The sequence below is a fragment of the Bos indicus x Bos taurus genome, chromosome 4 (genome assembly GCF_003369695.1).
Source record: "Bos indicus x Bos taurus breed Angus x Brahman F1 hybrid chromosome 4, Bos_hybrid_MaternalHap_v2.0, whole genome shotgun sequence".
Lineage (NCBI taxonomy): Eukaryota > Metazoa > Chordata > Mammalia > Artiodactyla > Bovidae > Bos > Bos indicus x Bos taurus.
This window is the reverse complement of record NC_040079.1, coordinates 70,068,554-70,092,079: the sequence shown is the minus strand read 5'-3', so window position 1 is coordinate 70,092,079 and position 23,526 is coordinate 70,068,554. Positions and strand designations below refer to the sequence as shown.

The following is a 23,526-nucleotide window of genomic DNA, read 5'->3' as shown; positions in this document are numbered from 1 at the left end:
CTGTGCTTACACCACAAATGTAATCAAAGAGTTGATGAACTGGCTTCTGAGTAAGTTCAACTAATTTTCGTAGTGTCTGAAGAGCAACCACACCCCTGTAGGAAAAATAAAAGGCAAAAATGAGAAGTCCTGTTTTAAGGAAAGCTAATCTATTTACTAAAACAATCCCTGGTTTTCTAGTTTATATGCTAATATGAAAACTAGCCAAAGGTTTCTGGATTGCTTTTGAAAATACAGTATCTAAATAATGGTACTGAAACCTGGGTTACAGCAGCAGATTTTGAATTTACACTGCTGCTGCTGCTAAGTTGCTTCAGTCGTGTCCGACTCTGTGCGACCCCATAGACAGCAGCCCACCAGGCTCCCCCGTCCCTGGGATTCTCTAGGCAAGAACACAGGAGTGGGTTGTCATTTCCTTCTCCAATGCATGAAAGTGAAAAGTGAAAGTGAAGTCGCTCAGTCGTGTCCGACTCTTAGCGACCTATGGACTGCAGCCCACCAGGCTCCTCCGTCCATGAGATTTTCCAGGCAAGAGTACTGGAGTGGGGTGCCATTTACACTAGTATCTCTTTAAATAAGACAATGAAGATATGGCAATATAAGGTATTTTAGCAGACACTACAACTCTGGAAATTGCTTAAACTCTGTATTCACTGGTTTGGGGATGTCATGAATTGGTTTCTCCACTTACCAACATGGTTGGTAAACCTATGCTTCTACACATTTCATTTTCTGTAATTCATCAGTCATATTTTTAAGCTCTCTTTTATTCATTTTTTTAAAACTCTCAACTATCTCAAGACAAGGTTCTGCACTAAGGAGGTATTAATTTACGCTGCTGACTTTGTTCATTTCTGAATCCTCACCAAAGGTAGCAAGTAGCTTCAAATGTGAAAGATGGAACAGCCTAGGAGATGCGGGCCAATTCAGGGTGTGTGTAACAGGTGGACAATCCTTAATATTGGAGGATATACATACACAATGAAAAGTTTTCATCTCAATACAAGGTGTGGAGCAGAGAACACTGTATTAATCAGGTACCATAAAATAAAATTTAGTGTCAAATTGTGTTTTGATATTGCAAGCACAAAGTCACTAGAAAATATTGTATTATTAAAATAGAAAATGAAAGACTATTATTGATTGTAAAAATAATGTAAATTCGAAGACAGCTGATAAGACAAGATCATTTATGAGAGACACACTGCAGATTTAATGTGCCTTTAATGTGAGACATGAAGAATTAAAGATCATGCCAGATAAAATATATTTAAGTGTGCCCTCCATTATCTTATGAAAAGGAAAATAAAACATGCACACACACACATGCGCGCATATATATATATTCATACAGAAAAAACATTTGAAGAAATAAATCAAAATAGTAAAAATAATCTTGGATACGTGAGATATACTATGTTTGGCTTGTTTCTCTTTGTATTTTTTTTCTCCCAAGTTTTACTTGTATAAGCCAGAAGAAAACTGTTTTTAAAATGCAGTATTCATAAAGTAATTCTGGACAATTTAAAAATCAGTATTATTTCTAGGTCGAGTCTATGTTTAATGCTGTACCAGGTAGAACGAGTAAGAAGGGTTCCTTTTCTCATGAGGCTTCTTATCTTACTCATTCTGTACAAATTTCCCATCCTCGCTGCTTTCTCATAGTCCCCTAAACCAGGGTCTCCCAACAGCACATCACTGACATTTGGGCAAGATGTTCCTCTGCTGTAGGAACTATGCCAGGCATTGCAGGGTATTTAGCACCAACTGTTCTCTTCTAAATTGACTAATAAAACAAAATCAAATACTCTTTGGTCACAAACCTCTTTTCACTCTATAGATCCCTCACTCTAAACAGACATTTGAATGCTCTTTAAGGTTCTTATTTCAGAACTCAACTCAAATGTTATTTCTTCAAAAACTCACAGTCATGATCACTCTTTCAAACAGCACTGTTACACTCTATCCTTTCACTCTGCCTTATTTTTCTTCATGGCACACATTATACATTTCTGTTTTTCTAGTTGTTATCTCTTAAAGGAAGAGTAGAGATGGCAGGGAAGTAGAACACAAGCTAGAAATTTTAGGGGGAAAAGATTTATAAAACCAAGCCAAAGTGTCTAGCCAACAAATAATAAGGAACTACACAATTAGCAAGCATGGATGGATTGCCAGTAGTAAGAAAGGAGTCAGATGGTGAAACTGGTGAATTTTACCAATTGGTGAAAGGAGATGGTGAAATCTCCTTCTGAGCTAAGAATGCATTAAATATTTCTTGTGTATACCAGAACTGGTGTCTACAAGATGTAGGGAGTCAGGAAGTTACTGATATAGGCACCTTATTACTAGGTGACTAATATATATAGGTAAGATACACACAATAAAAGAAAGGTAACATTACATAACATTGCCAAAATTTTAAGAGAATCATTGTTGACAAACTGTCCCAAACTACCAAAAATGTCTGAGAAGGTAAACTAAAACATAAGACTAGGTCACATTAAAATAACAGGAAATTCAGGTATATGTTAAAAGAAGTTCTTAAAGTTCTTAGATTGATAAATCAGTAATCGAGAAAAACAATTTCATGTTTTACTTTAGAATTTGGTTTTATAATGTCATAATTATACTCAATCAGTTTAAAAAATTCTTACAATTGATCTGATCTACAGGTATTTTTTTTCAACTGATGTATAATTGCACACCACACTGTTCTAGTTTCCCATGTACAATGCAATGATTCAACATCTGTATGCACTGCAAAATGACCGCCCCATCTGTCACCATAGAAAGTATAACATTTTTTCCTTGTGATGAGAACATTCAAGATTTACTTTTTAAAGCAACTTTCAAATTTGCAAATACAATATTATTAACTACAGTTCCTATGCTGTACACTACATCCCCATGATTTACCTATTTCATAATTGGAAATTTGTACCTTTCACTTCTCTTCACTCATTTCACCCACCCTCCAACCTCCCTTCCATAGGGCAACCACCAAGCTCTTCTCTGAGTCTTTGAGTTTTCTCTTGCTTTGTTTTTGTTTCTTATATTTCATATATAAGATCATACAGTATTTGTCTTTCCCTGTCTGACTTATTTCACTTAGCAAAATAACCTCAAGTTCTACCTGTGCTATCACAAATGACATTTCATTCATTTTTATGGCTAAGTAGTATTCCTGTGTGTGTGTATACACATATCCCTTACATATTCTTTACCCATTCATCAATGGACACAGATTGTTTCTACATCTTGGCTACTGTAAATAATGTTGTAACAAACAAAGGTACATATATATCTTTTCAAATTAGTGTCTTCATTTTCTTCTGATCAATACTCAGAAAATGAAATTGTTGGATAATATGGTAGTTCTGTTTTTATTATTTAGGATCTATAGGTTTAAAAAGACTATTTTGCTAATACACTAGTGGACAGAGACAAGAGTCTTATAGTCACCAAGGGGGTGAGGGTTGGGGAGGGATGGAGTGGGAGTTTGAGGTTAGCAGATATAAGCTATTATATACAGAATGGATACACAACAAAGTCCTACTGAACAGCACAGAGAACTCTCTTCAATATTCTACAATAAACCATAATGGAAAAGAATATATTATAAAAAGAATGTATGTATGTATAACTGCATCAACTTTGTTATACAGCAAAAATTAAAACAATACTGCAAATCAACTAACTTCATTAAAAAGAATTTTTTAAAAATCATTTTTCTAGCTTTACCTGGTTCCTCCACCATCAATTGAGAGAATCCGGATTCCTCGTCCTTTCACTGGATCCACATAGCCAATTAACGCCAAAATTTCTCTAACTGCAGCCTGTAGAGTTTCATCCTTAATTTGTCGCAGTCGTAGTAAATAAGGAATAATTTTTTCCTATATTGAAAGTAAAGACATTTTGCTGCTTTTGTCACAAGAGTGAAAATATATGATTGTTTTAAATCAACACATGTAGATCATCTCATGTAACCAGAATGCCAGTGTTTATTACTTTCTCAGTAATCTTAAATGATAGACTAGCTTTTCACATATTATTGTCAACTAATATCTAGGATGTATTTTTCCTAATATCCAGGCCAAAAAGTAACTTCAATATAAATATTTTTTAAAAGGTTCAGTGCTTAAAAATTGGAGAAAATGCCATTTGCTTAACACATATTTACAAAGTACTGTCACAACAAAAGATTAATGTCATATAGTTCATACAATATTTTGTCCGAATCCTAAAGAAGACGAAATTGCTTCATTGTAATTATTGGAAATTAAACTTGTTATTAACAGAAAAAAATAAACCATCTCATGTATACCGCATATGGAATACAAGGGTAGCTCACTGTGAAATATGAACAACTGTTAATAAATAAAATTAAGGTAGAAGGTAAAGGGTGATCATTATAAACAAGTAATTAGTTTAAACAAACTTGGGACCTCAAGATTCTAAGCATTCAACTTCATATTGTTGATCAGGCAGGAGATTAAATAAATCCTAGGAAAATTCTGAAAGAGATGGGAATACCAGACCACCTGATCTGCCTCTTGAGAAATCTGTATGCAGGTCAGGAAGCAACGGTTAGAACTGGACATGGAACAACAGACTGGTTCCAAATAGGAAAAGGAGTACGTCAAGGCTGTATACTGTCACCCTGCTTATTTAACTTATATGCAGAGTACATCATGAGAAATGCTGGGCTGGAAGAAGCACAAGCTGGAATCAAGACTGCCGGGAGAAATATCCACAAACTCAAATATGCAGATGACACCACCTTTATGGCAGAAAGTGAAGAGGAACTCAAAAGCCTCTTGATGAAAGTGAAAGTGGAGAGTGAAAAGGTTGGCTTAAAGCTCAACATTCAGAAAACGAAGATCATGGCATCCGGTCCCATCACTTCATGGGAAATAGATGGGGAAACAGTGGAAACAGTGTCAGACTTTATTTTCCTGAGCTCCAAAATCACTGTGGATGGTGACTGCAGCCATGAAATTAAAAAAACGCTTACTCCTTGGAAGGAAAGTTATGACCAACCTAGACAGCATATTCAAAAGCAGAGACATTACTCTGCCAACAAAGGCTATGGTTTTTCCTGTGGTCGTGTATGGATGTGAGAGTTGGACTGTGAAGAAGGCTGAGCGCCAAAGAATTGATGCTTTTGAACTGTGGTATTGGATAAGACTCTTGAGAGTCCCTTGGACTGCAAGGAGATCCAACCAGTCCATTCTAAAAGAGATCAGCCCTGGGTGTTCTTTTGAAGGAATGACGCTCAAGCCGAAACTCCAGTACTTTGACCACCTCATGCGAAGAGTTGACTCATTGGAAAAGACTCTGATGCTGGGAGGGATTGGGGGCAGGAGGAGAAGGGGACAACAGAGGATGAGATGGCTGGATGGCATCACTGACTCGATGGACGTGAGTCTGAGTGAACTCCAGGAGTTGGTGATGGACAGGGAGGCCTGGCGTGCTGCGATTCACGGGGTCGCAAAGAGTCGGACACGACTGAGTGACTGAACTGAACTAAGGGGTTCTATGTTGAGTTTTCCTGAGCTTCTCTAGCTATTATACACAGAAGCATCTTATCTTGTCAGCTCCCCAAGTTTAAGAGAACAACTGAGTCACAGCTATACTTGTGTTTTGCTGTTCTTCAGTTGCTCAGTCATGTCCAATTCTTTAAGACCCCCTGGACTGCAGCATGCCACACTTCCCTTTCAATAAATAAAGTGACTTCACAATGCTGCAGTCATTTTGTCTACTATGATAAATCAGATTTGGAAGGGGGATAACTGCTGGGAAGTACAACTTTTCTTCCCTTGAGGAACTTGCTGATTTGGGGAAGGAAAAAAGGATTGAAAAGCTGGGCTTGGTTCAGACAGCGGGCCATGAATGGAGGCCAGAGAAATCAGCTGAGCACTTAGAATCTCAAGGGTTTGGAGCCACAGTACTGAAGCCTTGAGGGGCCTTAGTCACATCACTGGTTTCACCTCAAGACATTCGCTAGATTCTTTACGTGAAATGACAAGTTCAAAAACTAGAATGAATATGGAATGGGATTTTCTGTAGTTTTGAGATTTTAGTCGTCAAGAGGGTGGTGATGGTAGAGAACACACCAGGTTCTCAACTAAAAGTCCAAGAAGAATATACCCTAAAAATAGGGCAAACCACAGGTGCAAGCCAATTGTAAGCCAGCCATGACCCAGCTCTGACCCTAACTTAACTGAAGCTATCAGTGCCTCACTCTGTATGCAAAGGAACAAACAGACTATCTCTGAAAAAAGAAATCATCTGATACAGTCTAGATCCTATGCAATTTTTAAAGTTTACAACATCCAGCATCCAGGAAAATTATAAGGTATGTGAATCTGGTACCAAATGACCAAACACCAAAAGGTGATCTTGACATTATTAAAATATAATAAAAATAACATTACTATCCACAAACATATGTGTGTGTGTGTGTGTGCACATGCGTGCTCAGTCCCATCTGACTTTTTGCAACCCTATGGACCGTAGTGCACCAGGCTCCTCTGTCCGTGGAATTCTCCAGACAAGAATACTGGAGTGGGTTGCCATTTCCTCCTCTAGGGCTTCTTCCCTACCCAGGGATCACACCCAAATCTCTCACATACCTAGGAATTAAATTTTCAAAAAAATCTAACAAAAGATATACAAGACACCTACATTGAAAAGTTTTTAAATATTAAGTGCCCTGGTCTGAATATTTGTGTCTTCTCAAAATTTCATCTGTTGAAATCTTAACTCTCCCAGAATGACAGTACTAGGAAGTGAAGACTTTGGGATGTGCTTGGTCATGAGGGTGGAGCCTTTATGAATAGGATTAGTGCCCTTATGAAAGAGGCTCCAGAGAGATCCCCTGGAGACTCCACCAGGTGAAGACACAGTGAGAAACCACCCGCTCTGAACCAGGAAGAGGGCCATCATCAGAAAGCAATCATGTTGGCACCTTGATTTTGGACTTCCAGCTTTCAGAACTCTGAGAAATAACTGTCTGCTCTTTCTAAGCTACCCAGTTGGTGGCATTTATTACAACATAGCATCCCTAATAGACTAAGATGTTGAGGGAAAATAAAAACAGTCCAAATAAATGGAAGAAGATACGATTTTTCAAGGCTTGGAAGACAATAAAGACTTAATTCACCACAATTACTCCATAAATTTAATGTAATCTCAGTATGGTTTTCTTATTTTATCAAATTCCCCAAGAAAAAGAAATGTAAAAAAAAAAAAAAAAAAGATTGTTTGAGGAGGACTTACATATATCTGAGGAAAGAAGAGAAGTAAAAGAGAAAAGGAAAGATATACCCATCTGAGTGCAGTTCCAAAGAACAGCAAGGAAAGATAAGAAAGTCTTCCTAAGTGAACAATGCAAAGAAATAGAGGAAAACAATAGAACGGGAAAGACTAGGGATCTCTTCAAGAAATTAGAGATACCAAGGGGACACTTCATGCAAAGATGGGCACAAAAAAGGACAGAAATGGTACGGACCGAACAGAAGCAGAAGATACTAAGAAGAGGTGGTAAGAATACACAGAAGAACTGTACAAAAAAGATCTTCCTGACCCATATAATCAGGATGGTGTGATCACTCACCTAGAGTCAGACATCCTGGACTGTGAAGTCAAATGCGCCTTAGGAAACATTACTACAAAGTTAGTGGAGGTGATGCAATTCCAGGTGAGCTATTTCAAATCCTAACAGATGATGCTGTGAAAGTGCTGCACTCAATATGCCAGCAAATTTGGAAAACTCAGCACTGGCCACAGACCTGGAAAAGGTCAGTTTTCATTCCAATCCCAAAGGACAATGCCACAATGCCAATGATGTTCAAACTACCGCACAATTGCACTCATTTCACATGATAGTAAAGTTATGCTCAAAATCCTCCAAGCTAGGCTTCAACAGTATGTGAACCAAAAACTTCCAGATGTTCAAGCTGGATTTAGAAAAGGCAGAGGAACCAAAGATCAAATTGCCAACATCCGCTGGATCATAGAAAAAGCAAGAGAATTCCAGAATAACACCTACTTCTACTTCATTGACTACACTAAAGCCTTTGACTGATAAATCACAATGAAGTGTGGAAAATTCTTCAAGAGATGGGAATACCAGATCACTTTACCTGCCTCCTAAAAAAGCCTGTATGCAGGTCAAGAAGCAACAATGAGAACCAAACATGGGACAATAGACTGGTTCCAAATTGGGAAAGGAGTGTGTCAAGGCTGTATACTGTCATTCTGTTTATTTAACTTATATGCAGAGTATATCATGTGAAATACTGGGCTGAATGAAGCACAAGCTGGAATCAAGAGTTCTGGGAGGAATATCAATAACCTCAGATATGTAGACAACAACACCCTTACAGCAGAAAGCAAAGAGGAACTAAAGAGCTTCCTGATAAAGGTTAAAGAGGAGAGTAAAGAAGCTGACAAAACTCAACATTCAAAAAACAAATATCATGGCATCCAGTCCCATCACTTCATGGCAAATAGACGGGGAAACAATGGAAATAGTGACAGTATTAACAAAATAAATAAAAATAAAATAAAATAAAAATAATAAAAATCATTTATTTATAATAAATAATAAATATAATAATAATTTATTTTCTTGGGGTCCAAAATCACTGTGGACAGTGACTGCAGTCATGAAATTAAAAGATGCTTGCTCCTTGAAAGAAAAGCTATGACAAATCTAGACAGCATATTAAAAAGCAGAGACATTACTTTGCCAAAAAAGATCCATATAGTCAAAGCTTGGGTTTTTCCAACAGTCATATACGGATGTGAGAGTTGGACCATGAAGAAGGCTGAGTACCAAAGAATTGATGCTTTTGAACTGTGGTGTTGGAGAAGACTCTTGAGAGTCCCTTGGATTGCAAGGAGATCAAACCAGTCAATCCTAAAGGAAATCAATCCTGAACACTCAATTGGAAAGACTGATGCTGAAGCTGAAGCTGAAGCTCTGATCCTTTGGCCACCTGATGTGAACAGCCAACTCATTGGAAAAGACCTTGATGCTGGTAAACATAGAAGGCAGGAGGAGAAAGGGACAGCAGAGGATGAGATGATTAGATGGCATCACCAACTCAATGCACATGAGTCGGAGCAAGCTCCTTGAGATGGTGAGGGACAAGGAATCCTGGTGTGCTGCAATCCATGGGGTCACAAAGCATTGGACACAACTGAGCAAATGAACAACAGCAAAGCTGATTCTAAAATTTATACAGAAGCACAAGTGCCAAGAATAACTAAGCCAATTATTAAGAGGAAGAACAATGTTGGAAGATTTATACTACAGACATCAAATCTGTTACAAAGCTACAATAAACTGGGCTTTCCTAGCATTTCAGACAGTAAAGCATCCACCTGCAATGCAGGAGAGCCAGGTTTGATCCCTGGGTTGGGAAGTTCCCCTGGAGAATGAAATAGCAACCCAATTTAGTATTCATGCCTAGAGAATTCCATGGACAGAGGAGCCTGGTGGGCTACAATCCATGGGGTTGCAAAGAGTCGGACAGGACTGAGAGACTAGCACACACAATAAATTAGACAGTACAATATTTAAACAAGGATAAACAATGTATTTACAGAAAAGAATACAGTGTTCAAAAATATATCCATAAATAATCACCTGATTTACAATCAGATCAGATCAGTCGCTTAGTCGTGTCTGACTCTTTGCGACCCCATGGATTGCAGCACGCCAGGCCTCCCTGTCCATCACCAACTCCCGGAGTTCACTCAGATTCACGACCATTGAGTCAGTGATGCCATCCAGCCATCTCATCTTCTGTCGTCCCCTTCTCCTCCTGCCCCCAATCCCTCCCAGCATCAGTCTTGTCCAATGAGTCAACTCTTCGCATGAGGTGGCCAAAGTACTGGAGTTTCAGCTTTAGCATCATTCCTTCCAAAGAAATCCCAGGGCTGATCTCCTTCAGAATGGACTGGTTGGATCTCCTTGCAGTCCAAGGGACTCTCAAGAGTCTTCTCCAACACCACAGTTCAAAAGCATCAATTCTTCGGTGCTCAGCCTTCTTCACAGTCCAACTTGCACATCGATACATGACGACAGGAAAAACCATAGCCTTGACTAGAAGGACCTTTGTTGGCAAAGTAATGTCTCTGCTTTTGAATATGCTATCTAGGTCGGTCATAACTTTCCTTCCAAGGAGTAAGCGTCTTTTAATTTCATGGCTGCAGTCACCATCTGTAGTGATTTTGGAGCCCAGAAAAATAAAGTCTGACACTGTTTCCCCATCTATTTCCCATGAAGTGGTGGGACCGGATGCCATGATCTTCGTTTTCTGAATGTTGAGCTTTAAGCCAACTTTTTCACTCTCCACTTTCACTTTCATCAAGAGACTTTTTAGTTCCTCTTCACTTTCTGCCATAAGGGTGGTGTCATCTGCATATCTGAGGTTATTGATATTTCTCCCGGCAATCTTGATTCAAGCTTGTGTTTCTTCCAGTCCAGCGTTTCTCATGATGTACTCTGCATACAAGTTAAATAAACAGGGTGACAATATACAGCCTTGACGAACTCCTTTTCCTATTTGGAACCAGTCTGTTGTTCCATGTCCAGTTCTAACTGTTGCTTCCTGATCTGCATACAAATTTCTCAAGAGGCAGATCAGGTGGTCTGGTATTCCCATCTCTTGAAGATTTTTCCACAGTTTATTGTGATCCACACAGTCAAAGGCTTTGGCATAGTCAATAAAGCAGAAATAGATGTTTTTCTTGAACTCTCTTGCTTTTTCTATGATCCAGCGGATGTTGGTATTTTGATCTCTGGTTCCTCTGCCTTTTCTAAAACCAGCTTGAACATCAGGAAGTTCACGGTTCACATATTACTGAAGCCTGGCATGGAGAATTTTGAGCATTACTTCACTAGCGTGTGAGATGAGTGCAATTGTGCAGTAGTTTGAGCATTCTTTGGCATTGCCTTTCTTTGGGATTGGAATGAAAACTGACCTTTTCAGTCCTGTGGCCACTGCTGAGCTTTCCAAATTTGCTAGCATATTGAATGCAGCACTTTCACAGCATCACCTTTCAGGATTTGGAATAGCTCAACTGGAATTCCATCACCTCCACTAGCTTTGTTCGTAGTGATGCTTTCTAAGGCCCACTTGACTTCACATTCCAGGATGTCTGGCTCTAGGTCAGTGATCACACCATCGTGATTATCTGGGTCGTGAAGATCTTTTTTGTACAGTTCTTCTGTGTATTCTTGCCATCTCTTCTTAATATCTTCTGCTTCTGTTAAGTCCATACCATTTCTGTTCTTTATTGAGCCCATCTTTGCATGAAATGTTCCTTTGGTATCTCTGATTTTCTTGAAGACATCCCTAGTTTTCCCATTCTGTTGTTTTCCTCTATTTCTTTGCATTATCACTAAAGAAGGCTTTCTTATCTCTTCTTGCTATTCTTTGGAACTCTGCATTCAGATGTTTATATCTTTCCTTTTCTCCTTTGCTTTTCGCTTCTCTTCTTTTCACAGCTATTTGTAAGGCCTCCCCAGACAGCCATTTTGCTTTTTTGCATTTCTTTTCTATGGGGATGGTCTTGATCCCTATCTCCTGTACAATGTCACGAACCTCATTCCATAGTTCATCAGGCACTCTATCAATCAGATTTAGGCCTTTAAATCTGTTTCTCACTTCCACTGTATAATCATAAGGGATTTGATTTAGGTCATACCTGAATGGTCTCGTGGTTTTCCGTGGCGACGAGAGGAGTTACCCCGCGTCCGAGGTTAGGGGTGGCGGCCGGGAGGAGCTACCCCACGCCCCCACGCCCGAGGCCAGGGGCTGCGGCCGGGAGGAGCAACCCACGCCCGAAGCCAGGGGCGTCGACGAGAGGAGTTACCCGGAGTTACCTCCTGCTCTGGCGCAGGAGGGCCTAGAGGATCTATCCCACATTGAAGGTCAGGAAGGGCGGCGGTGAGGAGATACCCCTCGTCCAAGGTAAGGAGCAATGGCTGTGCTTTGCTGGAGCAGCCGTGAAGAGATACCCCACGCCCAAGGTAAGAGAAACCCAAGTAAGACGGTAGGTGTTGCAAGAGGGCATCAGAGGGCAAACACGCTGAAACCATACTCACAGAAAACTAGTCAATCTAATCACACTAGGACCACAGCCCTGTCTAACTCAATGAAACTAAGCCATGCCCGTGGGGGCAACCCAAGACGGGCGGGTCATGGTGGAGAGATCTGACAGGATGTGGTCCACTGGAGAAGGGAATGGCAAACCACTTCAGTATTCTTGCCTTGAGAACCCCATGAACAGTATGAAAAGGCAAAATGATAGGATACTGAAAGAGAAACTCCCCAGGTCAGTAGGTGCCCAATATGCTACTGGAAATCAGTGGAGAAATAACTCCAGAAAGAATGAAGGGATGGAGCCAAAGCAAAGAGAATACCCAGCTGTGGATGTGACTGGTGATAGAAGCAAGGTCAGATGCTGTAAAGAGCAATACTGCGTAGGAACCTGGAATGTCAGGTCCATGAATCAAGGCAAATTGGAAGTGGTCAAACAAGAGATGGCAAGAGTGAATGTCAACATTCTAGGAATCAGCAAACTGAAATGGACTGGAATGGGTGAATTTAACTCAGATGACCATTATATCTACTACTGCGGGCAGGAATCCCTCAGAAGAAATGGAGTAGCCATCATGGTCAACAAAAGAGTCCGAAATGCAGTAATTTGGATGCAATCTCAAAAACGACAGAATGATCTCTGTTCGTTTCCAAGGCAAACCACTCAATATCACAGTAATCCAAGTCTACGCCCCAACCAGTAACGCTGAAGAAGCTGAAGTTGAACAGTTCTATGAAGACCTACAAGACCTTTTAGAACTAACACCCAAAAAAGATGTCCTTTTCATGATAGGGGACTGGAATGCAAAAGTAGGAAGTCAAGAAACACCTGCAGTAACAGGCAAATTTGGCCTTGGAATACAGAATGAAGCAGGGCAAAGACTAATAGAGTTTTGCCAAGAAAATGCACTGGTCATAACAAACACCCTCTTCCAACAACACAAGAGAAGACTCTATACATGGACATTACAAGATGGTCAACACCGAAATCAGATTGATTATATTCTTTGCAGCCAAAGATGGAGAAGCTCTATACAGTCAGCAAAAACAAGACCAGGAGCTAACTGTGGCTCAGACCATGAACTCCTTATTGCCAAATTCAGATTTACAACGACACTCTGCAATAAATGGTGCTAGTCAACTGGATATAGGCATTTCATAAAATCAAGGCTCCTACCTCACACTATACAATCAAACACTATACAATAGTTTGATTGTATACTATAGATGAATAGTATATATGTAAAAGTAAAAGCAATCAGGTTTCAGAAGCAAACACAGGATAAATCTTTGCCTGATTTTAAAACAGGCAAAGATTTCTTAAATAGGACACAAAGTGCTAATCATAAGGAAAATATTTAAAAACTGTAGTATATTAGAATTAAGAACATCTACTCATCAAAAACCATTAGAAAGAAAGAAAACCATTAGAAAGGCATTTCACAAAATCAAGGCTCCTACCTCACACTATACAATCAAACCTATTCTAGATGAATATGTATATGTAAAAGTAAAAGAAATCAAGTTTCAGAAACTAACACAGGATAAATCTTTGCCTGATTTTAAAACAGGCAAAGATTTCTTAAACAGGACACAAAGTGCTAATCATAAGGAAAATATTTAAAAACTGTAGTATATTAAAATTAAGAACATCTACTCATCAAAAACCATTAGAAAGAATGAAAGGTAACCCACAGAGTAGGCGAATATATTTATAAGACACATACATGTATAACATATACATATTTTATAATATATAAAGACATATCCATAATTGATAAAGAAAATTTCCAGGTCAAATAGAAAAGGCTGATCAACCCAATGGAAAAATGAGCAAGACCTGGACTAGGCACTTCATGAGGGCAGCAAACAGTTCAGCTCCGTTGCTCAGTCATGTCCAGCTCTTTGCGACCCCCATGGACTGAAGCACACGAGGCCTCCCTGTCCATCACCAACTCCTAGAGCTTGCTCAGACTCATGTGCAATGAAGTCGGTGATGCCATCCAACCATCTCATCCTCTCTCGTCCCCTTCTCCTCCTGCCTTCAATCTTTCCCAGCATCAGGTCTTTTCCAATGAGTCAATTCTTCACATCAGGTGGCCAAAGTATTGGAGCTTCAGCTTCAGCAGTAAACAAATGGCCAATAAACACTGGAAAGCTGCTGAACTTCACAGGTACCAGAGAAGTACAAATTAAAGCCACAATTTAAATCACTAAACATCTAACAAAATGGCTAAAATAAGAAGATAATATAAGGCATTGGAGAGGAGGAAGCATAACCAGAAGGCTCATACAATCCCGGTGAAAGTATGAACTAATAAAAGCACTTTGCAAAAGCATCTGGCAGTGTCCACTAATATGAGAACAGGCACACTCTACAAGCAGGACTACTGCTGCTGCTGTGCTTAGTTGCTTCAGGCGTGTCCGACTATGCGACCCTATCAACTGCAGCCTGACAGGTACCTCTGTTCACGGGATTCTCTATGCAAGAACACTGGAGTGGGTTGCCATGACCCCCTCCAGCGTATCTTCACGACCTAGGGATGAAACCTTGGTCTGCTGCATTGCAGGCAGATTCTTTATTGCTGAGCCACCAGAAAAGCCCAAACAGGACTACTACTCTTATGTTTTCCAAAAGATACATCCCAGAAGTACTATTCCTAAATATTTCCAAAGAGGAAGCTATCCAAATGTCCACGACATTGCACTATATTCATACAACAGAATACATAACAATGAGAATAAATGTTCCTTAGCTACACTCATCAGTATAAAGGTTCTCACAAACATAATGCTGATGGGGGTGGGGGGACATAAAAGAGCACATTCTGTATCATTCCATTTATATAACAAGCAGAAAGAGGTACTACTCATCTATACTGCTAGAAAACTGGTCAATCTTTTTAAAGAATGATTGGAAGGGAGCATAAAGAGGCTTTTAGAAACATTCTGTTTCTTAACTGGGGTGGTCGTTATATAGATGTGTTCAATTTTTGAAAATGTATGGAGCTGTATACTTATGTATATTTTCTCTGTATAATATTTTTACAAAAATTTCAAAAAAGACACAAGCAACAGCTTGAAGGGCACCCTACTAGTCAAAGTTAAAATAAATCACACATTAAAAAAAAGGATGGGGGAAAGATTATGGAAACACAACTTATGAAAAATTATGAGTTAATAATGATAATAAAAAGAAAAAAACACCAAGAATTCATCTCACCACTGAAGCAGCTTTTAGAGCAAACTCTTTACTTTGAAAACTGGTGACTAAGTAGAACGAAATTACGCATTTCTTTTATTTTTCCTGCAACATTGATTTCTGAGAGTAACCAAATAGCTTTAGATGGGCGAAGAAATCTCCACTTTTACAGGAAAATGTCAATTATAAGGCAGAAGGAATGACAGAATTAGAAATTTATCATTCTGAAACCCTAATAAAATGACAAGTTTTGGAAACAATTAGATTAACAGTTGGTGGACTGATACTTCTAGCCTAACTGTACAGTGAAAAGATAAGACTGTAATCTTCCAAATTCAGTGATCAACCTTAGCATTACTAATTGTTGTTCAACCAATTATGTTTTGACATGATGCAACATGAGGTGCATAATATCATCTACAGTATACTCCAACAAGAAAACGCTCAATGCAATCAAGTCTTTATATTTAAATTCCAATGTGCAAGAAACAAAAAGGAAGAAGGAACACATCAACAATACCAACAAAAAGGAAGCCAGGTAAATTCGGAAGGTTAGCCACTCTACAAGAAAATATGTATCACATTTCTCCAAGGTATTGAAGGGTTCCTAGATTTAAGGTCAGTTATGAGTTCTCAAAGTTTCTATTAACAAAACAGGTCACAACAGACTAAAACTGAAAACTATCCAGAAATCCATCAACACTACCATGAGTAAATAAGCTACAATACATTCACACAATGGGATAAGAAAGAAACAAGAATGAATGACCTACAACCACCCACAACAATGTAAAAGATTCCTACCAGTGTGCTGAGTGACAGAAACAACAGTTTACATAATGTACAAAAACAGACAAAACTAATTTGTGATCCCTTTTTTGGGAGACTGTGACTGAAATGGGGTCCAAGGGAGACTTCTGCAGTGCTGACAAATTCTGCTTTTCATCTGGGTGCTGGCTATGTAAAGGTGTATGGAAACTCATTGAGCTTTATAATTACATGTGTATCATATTTCAATAAAATGTTTTTCTTAAAAAGTTCATTAAAGTATGCATCTTTATCTTAGAGGTTTGCTTTCAGTGTATCACCTAAATGTTAAAATGACTTAAAAGCATATCCATATTTGGAAAATTTATCTTTTAGATAAGAGATTACATATATATGAAAGATAATTCCAAATTCTATGAACATGATATTCTAAAGTTTAGCTATTACAATATATGTATTGTATGAAATTTCAGAGGGAAAATTAATTTAAAATATGTAACTCTTTAGCAAGATTGTTATCAAACTGCTGAATAAATATGAACTAAGTTAACTGACAATTTTCTGGATGGCAAGTAAAAAATACGCACTGATGGATCTCTAACAAAATATTAATGCTGTCTATTGTTTATATGACATGTCCAAATTGTTAATTATATGTTACTAATAATCTTAGTACAGAGGTAAAGAGACATCATTCACATTTTATGGTATTTCAGGGCTTCCCAGGTGGCACTAGTGGTAAAGAACCCGCCTGCCAATGCAGGAGACATGAGACATGTTCCATTCCTGGGTCAAGAAGATCCCCTGGAGAAGGGAATGACAACCCACTCCAGTACTCTTGTCTGGAGAATTCCATAGACAGAGGAGCCTGGCAGGCTACTGTCCGTGGGGTCATGAAGAGTCAGACACAACTGAAGCAACTTAGCACACATGCTAGCATGAAAACAGTCTACTTAAGTAGATCTAAATTATTTTCACTGTTTTATATTTGAAAAAACTGAGGCAAAGAAAATCTATTTGTTTTATTAATAGAATCACAAGTTCAACTGCCAATAAGATCATAAAAATTTTTAGACTTTCAAATACAGAAAGATCATGAAATAAAAACAAGCAGTTGTTTTACTTATGAATTACAAACTCCTGTCCGAAGAGTAGCTGCATAACATAAACACTTAACATTGCATTTAAGAAAACCTTGGTAGCTATTAGGCAATTCAACTAATACACTGAGATATATCTTCTATTTTAAAATGGTGGAAGTATCTTAAAAGTATAGATATGAATACTAAGAGCATAACATATTACAGAAGAAAAATGACCATTTAGTGCAATGCATATCACAGAATAAATGGGTAATTACTGAGTATGTAAAACACCACACACATGATAAAACCACAAAAATGTTTAAACAGAAAAATGAAAGGTGTCTCCTTCCCCATTTCAGAAGGCGTACTAGTACTTTTATTCCAAGAAAAAACCAGATTAAAGGTAATCAAAATTACCTTGACAGCCACTCCTTTTCCCTCAGGAAATTCTAGAAGATGGAAAGTCAGTTCTTCAACCCTATTAATGCAGAGCCTTGGGTCAGTTGTTCTTCTTAATGCTTGAACTAACGCCCGAGTTCTGTTATCAATACTCACTCTGGCAATGATCTGCAAAGACATATTAAAATATGTATGATTCAAGTATGAAAACTGCTCCAGTGATACCAACAGATGATCAAAGTTCTTAAATCACAGTAGGAAATGAAACTTAAAATCACAATGAATAACGACTTGCCTTTTCTCGCTGAAGAGATAACCGCCTTTTCTCCTCTGCGTTTTTGTCTTTGCTGACAGCCTGCTCAGCTTTTGTCGCCTCTTCCTGGTCTTCTAACTGACTCTTTGAATCATACTTTAGTTTGGGGACAAGTCCACCGATATAACCACCTACTAAGGCTTGTACACCTTCCGTGGGACGAGAGAGAAAGTTAGCAATACTCTGTTTAGTAGAAATGGGGAGAACCTCAGGTGTTCCACTGGGACTTCCAGGCTTGTCCTCAGAATATAAAGAAGCTTCTGAATCTAGCTTCTTATCAGACAGGATGCCAGGATCTGGAGAACTGGGTTTCTCATCTTCAACCTTTTTAAGTTCAAGTTCTGATTTTTCCTGGAAATGTTGATCTTCCTTCTGTTGAGACATTTTTTCCTCACGCTTGAAGTATGAATTAATATGACTTGACAAAAAGTAGAATGACTCTCCAAATTTTGTGGTTATATTACTTGTGTAATGAAAAAGGCTTGGTTTACCTATATCGTCTTTCTCTATAACCTGACTTTCCTTTGCTGGAATAGAACTCTTTTCTGCTGACTTGTCACTATACTTTTTCAGAAACTTGATGGTTTGTTTAACGCTTTTCTGTTTTAACCAACCACTATCGGTCACTTTTCTTAATATTCGAGAACTTGGCTTAAGTTGAGCTAAACGAGAGATCATTTCATTTTGTTTGCCAAAAACAGCCTTTGAAACAGAGTTCAAAGTATTTTTAATACGGGACATACGAGGGCTCACTTTTGTAAGTCCCTTGGGAGCAGAAGTGCTAAGTCTCAAGACTGCAAGATGTAAACCATGGTGGCTTAGGGGGGAACAGTGCTTACTGCAAGAATGAGCTTCACTTTTGGTCCATTTACATCTTATTCTGCTCATATGAACACCTCTCTGTAGACTGATGTGGCTTATCCTCCAGTAATGTTCAGGTGAGCACAAGAAAGGCAGCTGCTTGCTCCTCTGCTTCCCACAAAGACTTCTTGCATTACTAAGGAGGTAAATATAATATAAATCTATAGTCAAATTAATAGACATAACTTAAAAATTACTTATTTTCTATACGTTATGACTTTCACTTCATTCCTGAATGCTTCATTTAAGAAATGCCATAATTCATGGTCTTACCTAAAATGGCAAGAAAAAAAAAAAAAAAAGATTAGGATTCAAGGTAAAACTGAAGTTGGGGAAGAGATAAAATATATTACATTACTTGAACTAAACTCAGGAACTTGTCTCAAAAGAAGATAGGACAATATATTTTCATGATGGCAATAGAGATTTCATTTTTAAGCAAATAGAAGGTAATTAATGTTTTAGTATAGAAATCAATGAGAAAAGAAGTGAATAGTAGGATGTTTCATGGAAACTAATTTAGAGAAGCTACCGGATAAATAAGGTCTCCTACAACACAAAACCGAACGTGCAACTGTGAAACAAAATCTATATTCATGGTAAGACAAGGAAAACTTAAACATAAAAGTTCTTCTCTGCCCCTTGGCCTCCTTTCTACCTGCACTCTCTGCCCACCACACCTCCCCCACCAGCAGGAATACCTGCTGCACATTCACAGCAACATTCTCCCAACATCAGCAAGACAGAACATCTTTTCCTGACCTTGTAAAGGGCCACATGACCCGCTGTGCTGGTACTTAAGTCTGGATTACGCAAACTGTCGATATACATTATTTTATGTGCAGCCCTCGGTTTCAAAACATCTTATATACACTGTGTCTCAACTTCTAACAGCTGGAACAGTTCTCAGAGTTTTCTGAGATACTCTTCCTGGGTTATAATCCTCAAATTTGGCTCAAATAAAATCTCCCAATTCTTTCTTAGACCTGCTGATTAATTTTTCATTGACACAATTTAAATATTCTACTGTTTTTCTTCTTTATTATTAAAGTCTTATCTAGTTTATGTGACACTAGACTTTAAGTTCTTTGAGGACAATAGTCAAGTCTCATACTCCTATTCACTGCAAACCATTTATAGAATATTTAATCTGAAACTTAGTCCCTCTGAAACCGAGTTCCTCTGTCGAATTTATTAACCTCTATCCAAAATGCTATTCTCCTGTCCAACACCTGTTCCCTTCAGGATTGAGGCATATCAAAGAAAAGGGGGGACTGAAACCAACCAGGACCCTATGGGACCCTCCCATGCATGAAAGCCTGTGTCTCCAATTTCTTGTTTGTAAGAAAAAGGCCTTCAGCCTCTGAGACCCTCCCTGAGTTCCAAAGGGCAGATTCAAACAGTTAATTAAGAGAGTGAGGGAATGTAGAAAGAGACATCAGTGCAGAGATGGGACAGGGTCCTGGTTCATCCTGGGGGGATGTATATAACAATCTTACAGAAATCTCTGAGTTCTTCTACAGGAACTAAGGCCCCTCCCCGGGAAGACGATAGTAATGGCAGGCTGAGCACAAGCCCTAAGACCCCAGACTGGCTGGACCCAGAAAGCTGATGACTGAGGTTCCTGGGACACCATTTTGTCACCTCAACCTATCAGAAGAGGCCTCCCCACAAATTTTGCTTATAAAATCTCTTCCCCTAAACCCATCAGAGTTCAGGTCTTTTGAGCAGGTGCTGCCAGCTTTATGCCTCTTGCAATAAACCCTTCTCCCACTCCAAATGTGGACATTTCAGTTTGTCTGGCCTCACTGTGTGTTGGGCACACATTCAACAACTTGATGCCAGATATAGTCCTAAATGCTGAGACCACAAAGAGGATACCAAGAAACTTTCAGTCTAGAGCTTGAGATAGCTTGTAAAGATTTCACGGTCTAGTAGTGACTGCTCATTTAATCAAAGAAGTCAGACTAGAATAAACTACGTGCATACATGCTAAGTCGCTTCAGTAGAGTCTAACTCCTTGAGACCCTATGGACTGTCCGTGGGATTTTTTTAGGCAAGAGTACTAGAGTGGGTTGCCACACCTTCTCCAAAACTATGTGCAACACCTAATAGACAAGGGGCTCATAACCACAACATAAATGCCATTTAAAACAGATATTCTGTTCTTTCAATTGGTAAAATGCAAATGGCTGATAATATCCAGTACTGATAATAACCTGGGGAAATGGGACACAGAGGGCTACCTGACAGAATTTAATGAATTTTTAATAGCTATCTATCAAAATTTTAAAGGCACATGTTCTTTGATTAGTAATTCCAGTAATTCCACCACAAAGAATCTATCCTACAGAAATAACTGCACAGGAGTACAGGTACATACACACATTCTTTGCCACACTGCTTGAAATATCAAAACACTGATCAACAACTCTTAAGTGTCTTCTAGAAAGGGATGGTTAAATAAATTACAGTACATAACATATAATACAATGAATTACAATGTAATGTTACATAGCAGTTAGGAACTAGATGATCCAATGTATCCAATGTATATATCCTTTATATACAGTACAGAGAGGAAGGCAAACTGCAATAACATATGTAGGAATATCATACACACAAGGATACACAGATGTAGACACAAAGGTATTATGTAATACAAGAAAACAAAAACCTATATATGCAGCTGAAATCTGTGGCTACACACACACACACATTCTGAAAGGGTAAGCATCTGTTTGTTTATTCCTGTGAACTGAGATGTGGAATTGAAAAAGAAGGGCTTTCGAGAGAAGGGCTTTTGAGAAGGGCTTTTACTTTTGGATGGATTCTATTATTTACAAAGAGAAAGCATCATATTTGTAATTTAAGAAAACAATGCAATGCACTTTAACAGATGGTACTGTATGAATGGAAGACACAAAGAGTAGACATCCAGGTCAGTCTGAAAAAAAAAGATGCGATGCTGAAAACTGGGCAAAAAAGTAATTCATCACATGGTAAAAGATCAGAGAGGAAGGAGAGAATTCTAAATAATGGGGAAAACAAACACAAACAAACAAAAAAAAGCATTTAAGAAAGTACACACAATATAAGCAAAAATTGCAAGCAGTCAATTCTTTCTAAGACCTGGAGCCACTAATGAGGGACAGGCCAAAGGTGATACTGCAAAGACAGGAGGAGCCAGATTACGAAAGGTCTGACAATCTTAGCAAAGAGATTAAAGATCAAACTATCAATGAACTATGTTAAGCAAAGGAATGACATTAGGAAGATGCTGCCAGCAGATCTCTGACAGATGGAGTAAGGGGACAAGACTATGAATGACAGGAACCAAGAACCCATTGTGATTCTTCAGAAGATAGTCTGAACTAACATCTTTCCAAATTGCACGTGAGCATACTACTTTAAAATCTGTAGAGGGGAGGAAAGAAAAAAAGCAAACCTATGTGCCTTGCTGGCTCTTCTGTACCCCTCAGGATGTGCAGTCAATGTAATAAGCTGAATTAACACAAAAGTTCCACCATCCCCAACACAGAAATACATGATAAAATACATCTAAAGGACTCGTGGATAAAAAAGCTATACTCAAAACTAATAATGGACTCCTGTAATTCAACAACAAAAATCAATTAAAAAATGGGCAAAGGACTTGAAGAGATGAAAGACATCATCTTTCTCCAAAGATGACATTCAGTAAATTTAAGCACAAGAAAAGATGAAAAACATGACTGATATGAGAGAAATACAAATCAAAACCAACTGAGGTATTATCCCACACTTATCAGGATGGCTATTACCAAAGAAAGAAAAGAAAAGAAAAAAATACCTGAGAAATAAATTCTGTTGTTTAAACCAAAAAACAGAACAAAACAAAAATGCCAGAAAATATCAAGTGTTGATAAAGATGTGGAGAAGCTGAGCACTGAACCGGAGCGCTGTTGGTGGAACTGGAAAATGCTGTAGTCACTATGGAAAATAGTAAAACACAACATTATAAATCAACTACACTTCAATAAAAGTTAAAAAACAAAAAACCAGTATACCAATTCCTCACAATATTAATATAGACCTACCATAAGATCCAGCGATCCTAGGTATATATTCAAAGAAACTGAAAACAGGGACTTAAAAAGTGTGCACACCGATGTGTATCACAGCACTCATAACAGCAGAGGAGGGAACCATCCAAATGTGCACCAGTTAAATAAACAAAATGTGGTATATGCACACAATGGGCTGTTATGCAGACTGGAGAAGGAAGGAAATCCCCCCAAGCGCTAACGTGGATGACCCTTGAGGACATTAGGCAAAATAAAACGAACAAGTACTATATGACTCCTCTTACATGAGAGCTCTAGAACAGTCAAATTCACTGAGACAGACAGCAGAATGATGGTTACAGGGCTAGAGGAATGGGACAGAGGGGAATTGTTTACTGGGTAGGGTTTCAGTTCTACAAGATGAAAAAGTACTGGAAATTTGTTTCATGACAATGTGAATCTACTGGATGCCACTGAACTATACACTTAAAAATGATTAACATATTAGATTTTATGATTTTTTTTTACCATAATAAAGTTTTTTTAAAAAAGAAACCCCCAATAAAACAAAACCAACAGTGGAAAACCCACGGTTGAAGAGGCATCACATACCTGGATCTGCAGTCACATTTCCTTTAAGATGCATTGACTAAGCAATGGAAACTAGTCTGAGCTAGGGAACTCTATGCGGCCTCTGCTGAGTCCACTGAAACCACCGTGGAAGGACACTTCC

General features: G+C 38.5%; 1 protein-coding gene across 2 annotated transcripts in view; it reads right to left on the bottom strand.

Moving 5' to 3' along the window:
• The window catches only part of PNPLA8 (patatin like phospholipase domain containing 8), a 50,497-nt gene that overhangs the window by 22,407 nt on the left and 4,564 nt on the right, over positions 1–23,526 (bottom strand). The window contains exons 2-5 of one of the 2 annotated variants that reach the window (XM_027539622.1): positions 17,869–19,020; positions 17,592–17,741; positions 3,742–3,893; positions 1–95 (exon numbers count right to left, since the gene is read on the bottom strand). In XM_027539622.1, the coding sequence (XP_027395423.1) occupies positions 1–95; positions 3,742–3,893; positions 17,592–17,741; positions 17,869–18,930 (1,459 nt within the window). In that variant the 5' untranslated portion in view covers positions 18,931–19,020. The remainder of the gene's footprint in view (positions 96–3,741; positions 3,894–17,591; positions 17,742–17,868; positions 19,021–23,526) is intronic. The other variant, XM_027539623.1, reaches the window with a different exon arrangement.